Genomic DNA, 18710 nt, shown 5'->3' on the forward strand with positions numbered 1-18710 from the left:
ATCTCTCGTTACGTAATAATTACTACAGCAAATGCAGTACACATCTATCGATTAGAGGACCGACGTCTGATCGTGAACGGTTGTCAGCTGTCGATTATGGGATTAGTCGCGTACGACGTATGAGATGTCTCGTCAGTGTTCGTGATTTCCATGAATATGTGTGAGTATGTATGCGTGTATATGTATATATGTGTGTGTGTGTTATCCTATTATTATTATACAATGCTTTTTTTATTTGGATGCTTCCAAGAAGTATACGCAAGCGGATTAGATTAAACGAACTAAAACGCCCGTGTCGAACTTGAAAGCGAGGCTATACCAAGATTCACACCGCCCGTTTTTTCACACTTCTGGTTTATCACAATGATCAATAGAACGGGCTTTTCAACGTCACCGTGTCCATCTCACGTATGTCTATCATCGTTTGTATTACATGTGTAGCCTCGCGCAAACGGGCGACCACGAATCGAATAAATTCTTCCTCTCGACCGTTTCTTCATTCTTCTTCGTTTCCGTTTGAACTTTCTTTTGCCCATCGATTGCGTCCTACGATTCTCATTCTACTTCTAATGGACTACTCGAGGGTCGCGGCGAAAGAAACATTTCCTCCGGAAGCAGCCGCGGCGGCGGCTAATAACAGCGTCGGTGGTAACGGCGGAAGCGGCGACGTTTGCTCGGTGGGAGTTGCAACGGTCGTTGGACAATTATTGGCAACACCATAGACTTTCGCGTGATTGACTTCGAAAGCCACGGTCAAGTCTGCGAGTCCAGGATCGCACAACACCGGATTATCTGCAAGCAAAAAAACATCGGAAGATCGCAAAGGGGAAACTCTTCTCTTTTTTATTCTGTGACGTGTATCAAAGGCAGATAAGCAAGAAGTTAGATAGGCGTCTGGCTGGCATGCGTGAGTGAACACACTTTCCAAGCAGTAAAAGTCGTAAAACTATGACATCACGATTAGCGATGTGCTCTAAGACACGTTGTATGTGGCGAATTACACGTACAATTACATGAAAAATTCTTATAACTTAATTATTAAATAGGTAGATTTGGTAGGTCTACAGTCTTGGAAACGCTGAAAGTCGTCGAAAGAGTGCTGTTCGATATCCTATTTTTACAACTTTTATATTTTTAATATTTCATCTGGGATATCATAATAAATGAAGATTGTGAAAGTTATCGAAACTTTCAAGACATTCGAGACCTATAGGATTTTCAAGAAAATCAAATATCGAATCACATTCGAAGTAGTTTGAAAAACATCGAATCTCTCTTAAGTTAACACTATCACGTTCGATGGCACCAACGTGTTGACAAGTGCAGGCCAAATGTTAGTGTCCGGTGACATCACGTTGGTGTCACGTGCAAGTCGACCCTTTACGTAAAGTTTACGACAGTTTAGTATCTTTTTACCAAAAAATGCCGGTTACTGGTTAAAGTTACTAGTAAATTTACGCGGACGGCAAAGTGTTATGATTTAAATACCTATCGCTGATCATCAGATAGTTTCTCGAAGTCTGCCGAAAAACTTTTGCAGACGGATTGTTGACTAAGATATAGAAAATGTTTGCTTGCATCTCGATGACCGAGTTCGTATCGGTCGCGAAAGGCTTCGTAAACATATGATCGTGTGTCGCGAATCCGATAATAATGACAGGGGGCAACGGAATTGTCGTTAATCGGAGATTTTCATATGTAGAGGGAATAGTCGTTCAATGAAAGTGTGAACGAAAAGAGAGACCGAGAAATAACGAAGCTAACCGAGATAACAGGATTGAACGACGATAACCGTACCATGAAAACCCACATATATTTAACAATAACAACAGCTAACAATCCGTCTTCGGTATACAATAAATAATACGAGATGGCGCCACGACGGAGGTTATCACGTGAAATGTAACTTATAACAAAATAATGTACAGCTCTGAAGCCGAACGGAGCCACGTTATTATCAAGTAATAATTTATTTTCTGCCGCCACCGGCCATTCTCATGACCCGTTCCCTCTTTCTGTCTCGTTTCATCTTCCATAACGCTTGGCCTCGCGACACTTAACGATGTATTTATTAATTACGCACTGGCGCCCATTCAACGCGTCTGCGTTCCACAAAGACGTTATCCTTTTGCGAGGGTGGAAAGCAAAATCGAATGACCGTTCGTATCGTACGATCGGATGACTCGTCGTTGAACGAACCAGACGATTACGCGTATTTGCGCATAACGGTTATTAATAAGAAATTCATGTTATATTACATTATATTGTTCCCTTTTTTGGTTTCGAGCTTTTAACTAGATCACGAGTGTTTATACGAATTTGTCTATATTTTTGTGATAGCTAAATCGAGATTTGTCTCATCCTCCAGGAGATGTTATAAAATTCGTCAACTATATACGAAGACAACTGAAGAAATGAAACCTAAGCAACGATTTGTTTCATCTATTAAATATTATAACGAATACTCTACTTTAGATATCTTTTTGTATATTTTATGTGCATTTTGTAAATTCCTACATCTTCAACTTTTCCACGAACACATAAAAATCCGCAGTCTAGTTATAAGTTATAACATAGTATTACATTTTGTTATAATATTTACCCGGTACTATATCTTAAGTATATTATGTGCACTCTATATATTTTCGTGCAATAAAATTTTCCATAAATGCATAAACATCCATAATCTTCTCATGATATGTCTATAATTTTTCGAATTTTACAGATACCATCTTTGTTGATCTGTCGGCGGAATTATGTATTTTGTCTCTTTGTCTCAAAGATTAAAATAGAATGAAAATCTTCAACTTTGTTCAATGAGATCTTCATTTTAATCGGAACTAGAGATATTTTATTAGAGATATTTCACGAAGAATGACCATTAACAAATACATCATTCTTTTCATCAAAATGATATCTCTAAATGATGCGTTTATAAAATCAAAAACACCTGTGTTTATCCATTTTGCACTTTGCGCAATCTAGATAATTCTGGTCTTTTATCTACTGCTGTTTGCGCTTTATTAAAGAAACGGCGCACTGATCTTTTATTAAATGAAGTTTCGCCTTTAACCTTATCAACGATTGGAAATATTAGATTAAGTAGGAAATAGTTCGCGCGGTTTTGAGTTACAAATAAATTCTGATCGAAGTCATAATATTTCGCAAAGAAGAAAAAAAGTATAACAATTGCGGTGTCATTACAATCCCCATGTAATCGGCATACATTAATTTGAGGTTTAAATTCAAATATTCATCGAATGAAAACTTTGATAATTACAATTTTCTCTTAAGTTGTCCAAACTGTTACTGCAAATATTTTTTACAGGCAAAGAGAATATGCTTTCTTTATTCGTCAGAAAAACTCTTCCGCATTCTTCTTACAGTTTAAATTTCCTTGTGACTATTACTCGTTTTTATCTGTGATAAATTATTTTGTAAATAAGTATTGGTTACAAATAAATCATATTGTTTATTGAAACTAAATGTCAAATTAAATGCAACTAAAACTTATATTAACTGAATGTGTAAGATTATAGAATTTTCAAGAAAAATTCACACTATTTCAATTTTTTGCTATTAATCTGCACGAATATTTTTGTACCTATTTAATGATTTGTTTGAATTAAGCATATGAAGTGAACAGATTGAAGAAAGTAGTGCAAATTTACTCAAGCTTGAATGATGGCATAATATTCGATAACACTGATAACGGATACGTTTAATCTTACCTTGAAGATATATGCGAAGCACGTCAGGCACACCGTGAACAGTGCAACGTGTGTTCGCCACGAGTTCCGGCATCAGAGTACGTATCCGATTCGCGCTCACATCTGCCCAGCAGAGAACAGGAAATCCACGGAAGTCTCTCTCGGACAATGTCACCAGACGATTATGCGATGCGTTCAATTCCTCCAGGGAAGGAAGCCACGTCTATAAAAAAATCACCATCGAAAGATATTGTGATGAAAAAAGATTCTTCCCGAGGTATTATTACAGGATATGTTTAATTTGTTACGTTCAAGATATGTTAAATTTATGTTTAAAAAAATTGAAGATATAAATAAATTATTTTTGCGCAAAGATTGTTTGAAAGAGACAAATCATGTTCTAAATATGTTCCTTATAAACGAATATTGAAAAGACAGAATATTATACTTTCTTCGTTATAACATGACAATATTAATCGAAGTGATTTTTGTGTTTGTTGTAAAAAGAAAAATTATATCGGAACTAGAGATATTTTATAATATCTTGAATAATAACCTTTTGAAGGTTTCTAATAAATATAGATTCAAAAATATTTGGGAAGATTTTTTTAAATAGAATTTAATATTTTCTTAATTATAGTATGATATTATTGATGGAGGTAATTTAATATTTTCTTAATTATAGTATGATATTATTGATGGAGGTAATTTCGATAGCTTTTAATTAAAGATCATTCGCGAGTCTTATTTTACCATAAATTTTATGGAAAATACTTTCTTACGTCTTTAATGGCTCAATATTCTCGTACCTAAACGAATCAGATAGACGTAAAATCTTCACGGTAGAATGATCATTCGATTAAACACGACATACGTTTGAATAAATTTCACGCATATTATACCTCTGACGTATCTTCAAGTGTAGTAAGCTCGTTGTGAGAGAGATCGAGGACTTTGAGACCATCGAGGCCTCGTAGATCACGCTGTCCAATCGTCGGTCCTAAAGCGTTGTAACTGAGATTCAGCTTCTGTAATTCCTTCATTCCAAGGAATAACGAGCCGTCCAAGCTTCGAAGCTCGTTGTGCTGCAGTTGCATATCTTGAATATTTCCACCCGCTGTTTCTTCTCCTTCCTCTTCTACTAAATTCTGTAAATATAAGAGGAACGAACTTCTTCTACTAAGTTCTGTAAATATAAGAGGGACGATCTTCTTCTACTAAATTCTGTAAATATAAGAAGAACAAACTTCTCTTACATATTCAAATGATTGAGTACTTTGAAATACGACTTTAAAAATACTCATTTGAATTTAAAAATATGTATTATTTGCGATGTAATCTTATATAAGAGTACCTTTTTTATTCATTTGAGCATGACGTATTTGCATACATGATCAATGAGAACTATCAATGTAGTTATTGAATGTACACTCGAACAAATTAAAATATTTATATAAAATTACACTATAATTTCCTTGGAAGAAATAAAATATATAAATAGTGATTTAATGTATAAATATCTTCATAAGCAAAAACTTAATTCTGTAATATAAAAAATTTTTCATCCTAACGTAGAATATCAAAAATCGTTGAATGTTCCTCTATATAAAAATGTACATATACTTTAGGTTTTGCAATAGTTCATTGCGTATGTGGTAGAAGTAAATTAGTCCGGATATTAGGTGCGTACCTCTGACGGCGTTCTTCCTCTGTGGAGTCGCGCGATTCTGTTGTTCGAGAGATCGAGCAATCGTAGCTCGCGCAGGCCACGAAGTGACGCGAATGAGAACTCGCGAAGCTCGTTGTGCGTCAAGTTTAAACACTTGAGAGACCTGAGAGGGTAAAGGACACTGTTGCCCCCGTTTCCGTCGCCATTACCATTACCCGCGCTACCCAACGATTTTAGAGAATTGTGTCCGAGTTCTAGATCTTCTAACATCTCTGCTTCTAGGAAATCTTCTTCCGTTAACTGAGAACAAAGGTTTTGCTTGCCAATATTATCACTGATGATATTTTGTATTATCTGTCTATTAAAAGTTTCGTTAATTACTGCATTCTCTTTGTTGCATATAATATTAATTATTTCACTGTATCAATTTAATAGACGAAACAGGTTTCTTCTAAAATAATACGGTCGTCTTTAATTTGTGAAATAACAAGTAACAGCTAAGAGCGAAACCTTTGCGGTCGATTCAAGAAGTCGATCAAATCGTCCAATTACGGCTAAGACCATCGCACGCTAACCGTCCACCGTAATAAAAATTTAATCCGCGAAACGGAAGCGTACGACATAATAATCACATTAGGATGTAGTAATTGACTTAATGCACGGAACATTGAACGAACGCCTCCACGCGTTATCATACATCGTGATCATGCACTTGCACTTCATACGAGTATCTGAATGTTGTACAGGCCACCGTTACGTAGATATCAGCACATCATATTTGCAGATGATATTTAATAAACTATTTTGAATCGTTTTAATAAACCGAAATAAAACTAACTATTACACGATGTTCTAGGTCCGATCAAAACGTGCATTCTTTACATTTTTCGAAGGGGGGACAATCTAAAATATTGGTAATCTTGTATATTTAATAACTTTCTTCTATTGAATAAGAAAGTTAGTTATTTGTTATTTACTATATTCGATCATCGATTACCTCTTGCAGATCGTTGTACGAAAGTTCGAGAAACTTCAATCTACGAGCCTTTTGCAGCGTGCCATCGAGACTGCGAATCTTATTGTGCTGAAGATAGAGACTTTCCAAACGATGTAAGTAGCGAAATTCTGCCGGCAAGTGAGTTAATTTATTGTCCACGGCGTAGAGCATCTTCAGGTTATGGCCAGAAGACGGTAGCTCGCCATCTAAAGACGTGAGCTCGTTGGCGTTAATTAGCAACCACTCCAACTGATTCAAATCTCTGAAACAAGATTAAGTCATGTGGATGGCGACGATGCTCTCGTACCGATAAAGTCCAAAAAGAACAAATCTTTGCTTGTTCCATCGAATGAACGAACCAAAAATTTCTTCATTTTTCTTCTATACTTCTTTTTCCTCTTTTATTTTCTCTTTCTTTTTTATGGATCCAATTTAAATTTCACAAAAGAGGAAAGAAAAGGAAAGAAACGGTTCTCGAACACGTGACTAGATCGCAAGCTTAATTGTTCTCTCCTTTGCATATAATCTGCGTGCACGTTTGCTTAATCATTCGGCCGAGTCCGAGGAGCTGCTCGTTGCATCAACGATGAATAGAGCCAATTAAGTAAGAGCCACTGTTGGAATGGTAAACAGGATGTCCGATACGTTCTAGGAGGTTCGTGAATGGACGTATATTTTCGGTAATCAAGAAAGTGTCTTACCGTAACGTTCGATTCAGGCTTTGTAACTGATTGCGGCCAACGTGTAGGTGCTTCACTAATGGCGGCAACGAGCCTGGCACCATTTCTGAAATCGCATTTCCGGCCAACAGGAGATGCTGTAATGTCGGATTATACTGAAAATAATACGGTAAAATGTGCATTTTAAGAATACATGTGTTAAAACAATAGCAATTATATAGGTTCAAGCTATATTTGCATGTGCATTATCTTATATAAAATAAATTCATCATTTAGTTTAGATAAAAAAAAAAAAAGAGAGAGAAACAAGAAAACAAAGAGAGAAAGAAAAATGTAAAAGGAAGAAGGAAATAGAAATGAAAGAGCGATTTAAAGAGATTGTATTCCGCAGCGTCGACAAACGTGATTAAATACGAGAACGCGCAACGTTTAATCAAGAGTGACGGCTACACGATAACTATTCACGGATTACATATTGAAGCAACATTGTTAAACAGCAAGAATTTTTTGAATCATGCTAGACGTTCATGTTGCAACGAGAATCCGAGATGTTTGCGATCCGTGTTTACTGAAATCAATTGATCCGAATCAACAGCTGTTTACAACAGTCACGCGATAAACATTTTTCTCCGATAATCCATCACATAGACGGTATTGTTACATCAAACTTGTCCGTTTTTCCCTTGTTTACATATATACGATATAATATTACAATATTTAATTTACTATAAAGCGTATGAGTAAGCGTGATTTCAAACGTATTTTATTTCTAGTTACTTCAGAATAGACACTTGCAATTAGTACACATTAATTCGTTTCTTAACCATGCAATTAAAACTTTACGATACGAGTCTTAACCCTGCTGTGATCTTCGAACTTTAAGATTCGATCGGAAATGAATCAAAGAGCGCCGGAGGGTTAATCTCTTGTAGAGTTAGTTAATCTACTATTTAAACGTACATAACTGATTCTGTTTCATCAACGAGTATCTCGTCTAAGCAACCGAAACTGTCTCTTTAACATGGGATATTTGCAATTATCGAGCTATTTCATAAAATCGCCAAATAGAGTGAGATTAAAAAAAAAGTACGCGTACGAGATCTTTGCATATTTCTATTGTTCTTTAACTCGCGAATCGCGTGATAAGTAACACGAGGCAGCGGTAAAAAAAGAAAAAATATATATATATATTCCCATAAGTAGCACGAATCGTTTGAGGAACGATTGGCGGACAATTCTCTGCACGTGGCCGGTCACGTGCGCGACAAGCGCCAGGGGAACCCCACCAAGCTCTCTACTAGCTGTCTTCCTCTCTTCGAGATGAATTGTTCGTTCATACGTTGCGCCGGCTACAAATACATCGTGAAGTCACGCGTAATATGCAAAACGTGCTTAGAATATACTGTCCCTACGGTGTGTTGATTTAATAGACATGATTGATATAGAAGTAAAAAGAAAAAGAAAACAAAGTAGTACAGGAAAATAAGCGAACGAGACTGTGAAATAGATCTTTAATAGGATGCTTTACGTATAACTTCACGTAAATAATCCACGCGCCAGTCTCAAACGATTTCCACATAATTTATTTATTCGTTTCATTGAATCACATTAGAGTACTATGTAACAGTATACGCAAAAGTTTCATTGTAAACAGGAATCGTAAAAGATGAATATGCAAAACATTGGATACTATTCGTTGCAAATGAGATCAGATTTATCCAATTCTATAAATGAAATATCTGAACAGAATTCGGTGTTAACACGGTCAACAGAGGTTACATCAAATCTTGTAAACTGTTCGTCATTAATGATGCGTTTATGTTCTTCCTGTTTATGAACTGCTTCGTACAATCGATGCTAAATACCATTGCTGATGAACCCGTTTTTTTTTTTCTTTTTTCGTTTACTTTTTCTTATGCACGTGGCAGTATATTTGCATAAAACACTGAGAAAATAAGAGATGCATATAAACGAAGCTTCGTGTTTACGCACTACGATCGATACGTTAGGGGATCGTATCCACGTGTTTAGTATTCTCGCGTAGATCGTTAGAAGACACTTTGCGATAAATGATTCAAACTTCTCGCGCATTCGTGAGATGCACAAGAAATACAAGCTTCGATTCCTGAACACGTGCCTCGACATAGTATGTACATATTCACTCGCGAGGAAGAAAACTAATAAATGATGCAAACAGATTCTTATGAGTACGCATGCATACCTTAAAGTCATCCGAGTCTATACGGCTTATCCGATTTCTGCTGAGATCTAGGGTCCTCAGCAATGAGAGATGCGACAGAATATGTCTCGGTATAGATGGTACTTCGTTATCCGCGAGACTAAGATATTGCGTTCTTCCCAACCCCGCGAAAACTTCGCCGTCTACGAACCTACAAAATATGAAGTCGCTTTTTAATTCTATTATTCGAGCATAGGTCCATTACAAATTAAGATCTTTACTTTTATAATTAAGATGCTGAAGATATTTCGCGACGATAAGATGTACAGATTTTTCGTTATAATATAAGAAAATTTAAAAATTTCAGAAATACACATTACTCTGGAATTAAATCGAGCGAAATGAAGATTCGATCGATTTGCAGATTATTTATTTAAGAAAAAAAAAAAAAAAACATTCATTGTTTTCATTCAATAGTACAAACATTTGCTCGACATGTTTTATCAAAACGTTCTGCAACCGCAGGTTTTCGGATCTCAAGATAATTAAGATCGCTCGAGACGATGTTCGAATATAAAAAAGAGGTGAAACATCTTGTTGTCCTCGAGAAATTTGGAATGTCATCTCACGATAGTGCGTTATCTCCGTACGCAGACGATCAAAAACCGAGTAACTTATGGCCCTTGTAAACACATGGCTAGCGATACACAATCAATCTTTAATTATCTCAAGTGAAACGAAGTTATCGCTTATTGTCCTAGTCACGGACCAACGAAGTGGGTCTAAATCTTTCCGTGATAGTCGGGTTAAGGGCAGGAAGAATTGACTTGCGACTTATATCAAGTACAAAGTATAAAAGTTCTTATAACTCGAGCCGTTTCGTCGTTCTTATTTCCACGAATTTCTATTAAATTCTATTCTATTAGTGACATAGAACTGAAACTTACATTTTCCTCGTGTTACACAATTTTTCCACGATACGTATCATTACTTTCATGAAACTCCGATAAAATAAATTAGATTTAAAATTGTTTATAATATTAATTTCATTTTTCACCCATATTTCGGGAAAAAATACATCGATTCATTTAAAAACCCATTGTAGGGAAAATTTTTTCAATTAAAGCTAAAGATGGACTGTCTGTCAGTTGACTCCATTTTATAGAAGTTCCTTTTTTCTTCTTTCTTTTTTCTCATGCAACTTGTATAGTCGTGACTCTAGAGTTGCGCAAATTCTTATCGAAGTAGACGAGTTTACAAAGAATGGACCAATGAAATTGTTCAATTGTAAAACATAGGCGAAACACGGTCATTATCGTTTAATTATTCACATAATGTTGGCTCACAGCATTTCGTTATTTAATTATTCCGAGACGATAAGCGGAGGGCTTCTTGTTGATAACTCGTTCGAAAAGGTCGGGCACGATTAAGATTTCATACTCGTGCCCGTAGTTCTGCCTCTTTTTCTATCTTTCGCGGGTAACGACGACGCATTCTCGATGATTGTTCGTCCGTCAAGGACTTTCGTTTTCTCTCATCTGGCAACTATCAACGTATATCAGGATAATCAAGGAAGACCAGTGTCCGTCCTTTGTGCCCGTTCGAGAAAACAAAACGACGATATTTATCTAGAAACGAGGAAATTCTCGCGATTCTTGATACGTTTATCCTTAATCGGTAAATTTGTAATTAACGATCGATCAAGCTCCATCTACCATATTAACGCATGAATTCATATCTTCTTTTTTCCCCGATAAAGCAATTATTTTTTCAAGGATCTTCAACAAAGGCTTGAATGTTACCTTCACCTTTTATAGTCGTTTTATTATTTCGTCGTTTTGTCGATCGTAATAAAAGTTGTTGCATTCGTTCCGCACAATGTAGCACTTTCTATATGTTCAAAATTTTGTCTCTCGTTCCACTATCGTCGTATTATTTAATATTCTATCTGAGCAGCCGTGTAAAAATATATAAAAGCAACTAATATCTTCCGAAGATAAATGAGGACAAAGATTATAGTAATTACTCCAGATACATTCCAGCAATGTACACGTACATTAGAATCAATGTATTATAAATTGAAGGACACTGCTGTTACTCTACACGCTTATCTAGAAACGCATCATTTTCCATAAGACACTTTGTATCCGTTTCTTTAAACGACTCAAAAAGGTTTCTACCATCGAACATTACGGTATAATTGTCAGTTTGAAAAATAAATTTTATCAATTAGAATTTCTTCTTTGTTACGTATAAATGTCTTTACTCAATACTTGCAACATCAGACGATGACCTTTTGCGAAGATATTGTTATTCGTATCGACAATGTATACGATGTATTCACACGCATGCTTTTCTACAAGTTCTGAATGACAATCATTTACGTACAAATACTTATCATAAATTTCTTTTCGTCTCTTCCATTACACATGCTGCTCCAAATTTCTTCTTCTACGGTCTGTTTGTATTTCATACCTTACAAAAGTTCTGACGACATTTCGTCAGTGATTGAGGAACTTTATGGTCAGACAAGCGAAGTATAGTCAGACAACGCATAGTTAAAACATGGATGTGTAAAGCCAACATTATAATAACAATTCGAATCTTCTGATTAATTAATTTCGTTAAATAAAGCTTTCTTCTGAAAAATCAGTAATAATAAAACATTATAATACTTCGAATATATGTCATTCTGTCAGCTGAGACCTCCACTGTGAATTTTTAGAAAAATCGATTGTTTACGGAGGAAATATTCCAACGAAAACCAAACTGCGCAGATAAATAAATCGGTTTAAATAATGTCCAGAAGAAATAGTGGAAGAATTCAGAAACTCGATCGTAGCTCGATCACTGTACCCGCGTAATTAGAGTAAACGTGGCTGATATCACTTATCCACGAGTCATTATCGTCGTCACACGATTTTCTTCATCAACATTTCGTGAGAGTCCGTAGAATTTCCACGAGATAATGAAGGAAAATTTCTTGAAACCGGAAACTCGATCCCGAGACCATTTTTATCGCGAACATCGGTACTTTGTTTCAAACTGATCAGACCAAGCTATACTTGCTTCTGAAAGAAAAATCCCTAAAATCCTGCATGAATGAAAGAATCACAAACACACGATTCCAGACCTAACTAATAGACCAAGAAAAGATAATCGAATAATTATGAATAATTAAAAAGAGACACATTACACTCACGATATTTATATACACATCAAGATAACGATTTCTTTGCAAAGAAAGAAAAAAATTAAACTAAACAGCTACGATATTAAAAAATCCCGATTTTATGCACGTAAACTTACACACTCACCCTAGACGATCGTGATTCAGCTCGAGCTTCGTAATGGACATCCGCAGCTCTTTGAAATCATGCCGCGATATATCCCTGAGATTTGAATGAGAAACACGCAAAGTAATTTGTTGCTCGGTGGTGAATTTGCCCCTTAATGCCCCTGCCACTTGTTCGAAAGAGTCCATCCGTTCGCATACGACCTCGATCCGTTCCCCGTGTCCATGGTGACCGGCATTGTTACCGGTCGTAGCAGCAGCCGCGGCAGCTACAGCAGCGACAGCAGCCTGCGCCGGGTTGATAACGGTGCTGGAGAACGCTTCCTGTCGGCAGGTGCATGGGCTTATCTCGCGGCGAACTGCGCAATGAAGGCTCGAGCTAGCCGCCAACCCTAAAAGCGTGTAAAGCAGCCCCGACATGGTTGTTTGAACGTTAAAACGCTTCCGTGCTGATCACCATCCAAACGGGCCAGTAGAAAGGTCCGTGCTCGTCGACAGAGGTGATCTTCTCCGGTCCGGACGGACCATGCGCATCCCCTTGATACCAATCACCTTCCCTCTCTGTCTTTGTCACTACTCTCTATGTCTGACACTTGCACCGATTTTTATTACTATCGAATAATAAAATACGCGAATCACAGGACACAAGTAATTTTACAATCACTTGGTAATAAAAGGGTTATCCACTTGAAGTAGAAGCAAAGAGTACGTTTGTAAGAGGATTAAAAAGTTGTTTCAACCATAAACCTCGATTCGGTGGTGATTGGAATTTAAATGGAATTAAAAAAAAAAAACATGGATAACTTATCTAGAATAGTAAGTGAGAGAGAACGTACGAAACAGATCTCATCGAGTTCCGAATGATAACGTTTAAGGGTTGAAAGTTTATCTTTCCGATAGGTGTTATTGAGTGGCTCGCGAACGACACTCGGTCACTCTGTTCGCCGACACTAACTCTAGACTGACACTGGCCGGATACGACTGACAGCTACGTATTATCTACACTGTTCCGATCCACACCCCGACGGGGTATATATATTCACTGCTGAAACGCGGGTGAAAGCTGACTGCTGTGTATCTATCTCCGTTTTTTCTCTCTTTCTTTTTCTCGTTCGTGCCGGACACGAAGGAGGCTTATCGTCGCCAATGGGCCCTCCTCTTGGCGCCACGAACGCGGCAACGGCATTAAGCCGCGGCGCGCCGCGCGAGACTTACTTATAGTCACAACGTCGTGCCGTGGCGCGGCGCGGCGCCGCGCCTCCGGGAGGGACTCCGACTCCTCTCAGGACTCGTACATTATGTGTGTACACCGACTCGAGTCTCTCTTCTCTTGCCCCTTCTCTCGCTTTCCATCCGTTTCTATCTTTTTATCGGCAATCGTCAATCTATTTGTCGCTTGTGTGTGTTCGTACGGATCAGCAACCGGAAGTTCCGCACGTGAAACAACCATGCGTACTCCCTTAATTTCGTCGTGCGGCTTCTATCGAGCACGAGTCTCGAAGGTACACAAGATCCTCGCAATAAGTCTTCTCGTTTGTGATACATCTTTAACGATTCTAATAATCGGATGTTTCCTATAACCCGTTCTATGATTCACGAGTATCTCGATATCGTTCTCTTCTCTGGACGATTCACTGAAAGTAATTCGTCGATATATAAGTAGCAACAGTAAAGCCTCTCGAAAGTGTCACGGCAAAGCGGAAATCAGGGAAAAAAATTGGTGCGGCACGATCAAGATTTTCTTCGACAATGGCACCAGCGTGACTAGCGTGAACGTTTTCACGCGAGAAGGCAAGAAGTCCCGTCAATCTCTCGATGCTTGCGCACTGCATATGCGAAGGCGGTGTTTGCATCGATAAGGATAGCATTGCTCAACTTTTGACCTTTGCTTAGCCGTTCGCAGGCTGAAAGAAAATACCAGATAATTCGCTCGTAGATCCCTCTCTTTCTTTTACTCTTACTCTCCTTGTCTTCTGCTTGTTTATCATCTTTTCCTCTCTCTCTTTTCCTTGTCATCTTTCTTCCTCTGTTGTAGCAGCTAGTAGACGACACGTACGACCGACACTCGGACTTCATAAACGGTTGATACCTTGAAAGCAAAGTCACATCATACTCTATCTTGATGATTATTTAACAATCGAGTCAAATATATGGTACATGTTAAACGATGTAAACGTGCTATCGCAACACGAATTTTATACATATATTCAAGTTTCCTTTTGCCCTTCTTTTGGTCCATGACCGGACCGACCGTTCTCTCGTCCATGCAGACGCTCGGACACATTTTTAATCCCGGCTACTGCTTCGCGCGCGATAACATTAATTCCAGGTGCTTATTACGTTCTGTGTGCCTATGCAAATTTATACATACCGTAACGCGTACTTATTAAAATTACATGTAAGCGAGGGGGGTTAATTGCGACGCATTATGTGCGAGTTATGCCACTCCTCTCTTATTATTGCATATCTTCATTTTTTGATTTTCCCTCTTTCTCCTTTTACCTGCGATACTGTCAACGCGGTAAGATCGCACCCTTTCCTTCGAATCACGCTTTGGAGATCGTGGCTAAGCGCCATAGGTATCTCAGGAGAGAGGGAGAATGGATTTTGAGGTAGGTGAACTGCCAAGAACGCTCTTGGAATGTTGGTTCGATGAAACTTGTAGATCTTCACCGTTCTTTTTCTTTATGCTTCTTCTCATTCTTATTATTACCGTCCTATTGTCGCGTTGAAGCTTGATATATGAAAATCGTGGGACGACATAGCTGAAATCTTCATGCTACTCATTTTAGTTGTCACAACGTATTTCGAGGTAGATGAATTAATAAGAATGTTCTTGGAACGTTGATTCGGTGAAACTTACATCTTTTATTATCATCCTATACGTATATTGCCTCTGCGCGTCAAACATTCACGAATAAACCATCAAAAAACGCATCTAGAATACACATTTAATAAAGTCAGTGATACTCGTCATTTTTTACCATTGTTAACATTGTTGTATCTCTTATCGTGTTTGGTGACAAGGTAGACTTCGAGCTGATCAAAAACCATTAAAAAGCTTCGCCTGATTCTTCTTATAGATTCTTCTTATCGTTCGCGTTGTCACGATGAATTTCGAAGTGGTTAGGAACGCTTCTGGAATGTTAATCCGTTGAAATTCTCGATCCTCTCTTCGTCGTTTTCGTCATTCTCCGTTATCGTTTTCGCTGTCAAGCTACAGATCTTTGTAAACGTAGACACGGCAAGAAATCGATATGGATAACAATATATGTATCAACTTGGTACACGCCTCTCACCTTTTACACGATGTTTAACGCGGTTCACGGTCCTGCCACTGGTTCCTGCAATAGCATCTCAGGTACAATAGCCGTTATTAATTCGTACGATAACATTCGATTCTTTTATCGTCTCTCGAAGCTCCTTATCCGCTGCGCTATAAAATTACGCAATACTTTAATTGATGTTTTAATTTGTCATCAACTTATTCATTTTTATGTCATTAAATCAACAATTTTTACTAAACGAGAAAAATTCCTTAATTCGTGATTCACTTCGCTTATTGATTAGTAATTAATATTGATTATAAGCGATCTTTCAACGCTCTCTTTCGTTCATTGTAAACTGATACAGATTAATTACCGACCTCGACGGTCGTCTCTCCGTGGATCATTGAAGCGACAGTAAATACAATCTCACGATTCGCGCGGCTCGCGTTTTCATCGACCGGTTTCTATGAATTCCATTGACACGATGCATCATCGCGCTTTTCCTCGATGAGAGAAGAAAGGAACTTCTGGACACGACTTTGCGTCCCCGCTTCGTATCATTAATGTCCCATGAATATCTGTCGATGAAGCTTTTTTAAATGGAACTCGCCTTGACCACAAAGATAAACGAGAAAATACTTGAAGAAGTGGAAGAAGTTACGCATAAAATATACGACGAATAAGCGAGGCAGTTCGCGTTTTATTGTTTAATATACTCTACCGTAACTCCGTCTTCGGAGTCGATCAACGTGCGTCATCGGGTTTCAAGGATGAAACGATATCACGATTGATAATCACCCGAGACAATAAGTTTCGATAGCTGGACACGGATGTAGTCTCCTCTGGAGAACCACTTTGTTCCGAAACACGATTGGCGACCGATGTACACCAGTAGAAACCGGTCATCTTACCACGTACCGGTGGCGTGCAAACGGGACGAGGACAAATCGGTGTCCCGCCTCTCCACGGATGGCAAATTTGGGATCCGTGACCGCTCTTAATATCGCGAAGGGTTCCCGGGACGGGATAGAGGGTTGGTGAGGAGGAGGTGGAGATGATGGAGGTAGGGGAAGGCGAGGGAGAACAAGGCACGAGCTGCGGAGGGACTTAACTCGATGTGTTAGTTAACGAATGCGAGAATGCGGCCTGGCGCCAACACACACAGTACACACGGTTCAACGTGTCACGCACTGCTCGCTACCGGCCTCGGTATTGGTTTATCTCTCGTACCAGCTTCCCTGGATCTCTCCCTGTTGCATAGCTTCAAGACACGCACGCGAACTCCTCGTTTTCTTGTCGTGAAAGAGGAACGACTGGAAGGAAGAAAGAAGATGAGAAAGGAGGCAGTAGCCAGTAGCAGTTTAGAGGATATAAAAGCATTAAGGTAGCGCGAGATAGTCAATGCTAAGTTGGTATTTTGAATTCTTTGTAGGATTCGTTTCAAACCAGTATCTATGTGGAGCATGCCAGTTCTATCTGCGTATACGTGTCCAGATACGTGAATAGACGATGGTACGTGTGCATGTGTGCATGTATATACTCTTGACTTGATGAATCGCCGTAACTATTAATCAAACAGATATGTACTCTAATATCGCTCGTGTCGAGTGCTAGCGAAATCGGTACATATCGAAGAGCAACAACATGATTTGAATGACAATCTTGGTACTTGATGAGTTTCAAGTATTAGTCCTAAGTAAGATCAGTTCGTTTTATTTTGATTTTATATATCATAAGAACTCTTGTTTTGTTGACAATACCCTCTTTTTCTGTATTCTTCGTTTCCTTCCTGTATTTCCTCTCGCTTGGGCAATGTTCCTTTTCGTTTCTTCGTCGCCTCTCGTTTCATTCTATCATTATTATTAGCAGTAAAGGAAACGGAGCCGGGTTAAGTTATGCTAAGAACGGCGAAGCTCACACTAGTAAAGCAAGTTAAGTATGTACTAACGGGCAAGACCGCGAGGCATGTTAAATCGAGATAGCTACATCATTACGAAGCTGCAACTTTGGCTGGCGCCTGTTTATTTCTTGTTCCATAGGGCCAACATATAACCCTTACTTTTTCTGTCACTGCATTGACGCAGCGGTCTTCATTCTCGATCCAAGAAATGCATTAACCAAATACATTAAGCTCATATTGCTATAATTAAATGCACTACTTACATAATCAGGTGACATGAACCATACGTTATTATTTTGAAATATTCTATCAACACATTCGCCGCCGCTAATTTTATGGAAATGACAAAATAGAAAATCGCAAGTTTCTGCGATTAAGGCAACCAAGTATAAGAAATTTTCCTCTCTTTAGAATCACTGATGATTGGTCAATCTAAGCATATTTTAGTCATAAAAGGTATAATATTAAAACCATTTGTGCGTTAATCCGTAGTAGCCAAATCTTACCATAATCACATATAGATCGCAAAAGCGTTGGATCGAAGATATCAAGCTTACCAAATTGAGGATTGAAAATTACGATAGTTCGTGTAATATTCGATTTTTGAGGAATGTTGAGAGCCTCTGGCTATGTGTGTTTATGATGGGATTTAAAGGAGCATCTCTCTTTCCTTCCTCCAACACGGGAACGGGTGAATCTCTTGGTTTTTCAGTTCTATTAGTCTTATTGTGCCTTTTTCTGCTCGGACGTTGGGGCGCCGGGACCCGCTACGGTATGAGACGGGACGCGCCGTCACTTCCTGCATACAAAACTGAAGCACCATTAACATTCTTCTGTGGTGCACGATCGACCGTATTATCTTCCACCGATATAAGTATGTACACGTGTATACGCATACAAAGAAACGCGCGTACTCGCATACTCGCGTGGCTCAGTCGATGCCCTAATCTGAATAATGCGATCGGCTTGCCATGAGTCTTCTCTGCTTCTCTTTTTCATCTTCGTGTCGGA

The 18710-nt window shown here is 38.4% G+C and overlaps 1 protein-coding gene across 1 annotated transcript; it reads right to left on the reverse strand.

The window, feature by feature from the left end:
• Window positions 1–172: 172 nt before the first annotated feature.
• LOC122568750 (insulin-like growth factor-binding protein complex acid labile subunit) lies at window positions 173–14313 on the reverse strand. Its single transcript, XM_043728863.1, has 8 exons — window positions 12553–14313; window positions 9278–9446; window positions 7078–7211; window positions 6377–6638; window positions 5401–5679; window positions 4613–4858; window positions 3732–3933; window positions 173–792 (listed from the first exon to the last, which is right to left on the reverse strand). The coding sequence occupies exons 1-8, from the start codon at window positions 12948–12950 to the stop codon at window positions 575–577; spliced, it is 1908 nt and encodes a 635-aa protein (XP_043584798.1). The 5' UTR covers window positions 12951–14313; the 3' UTR covers window positions 173–574.
• Between the last annotated feature and the right edge of the window lie 4397 nt (window positions 14314–18710).

This window comes from Bombus pyrosoma, linkage group LG6 (genome assembly GCF_014825855.1).
Source record: "Bombus pyrosoma isolate SC7728 linkage group LG6, ASM1482585v1, whole genome shotgun sequence".
Taxonomy (NCBI): Eukaryota; Metazoa; Arthropoda; class Insecta; order Hymenoptera; family Apidae; genus Bombus; species Bombus pyrosoma.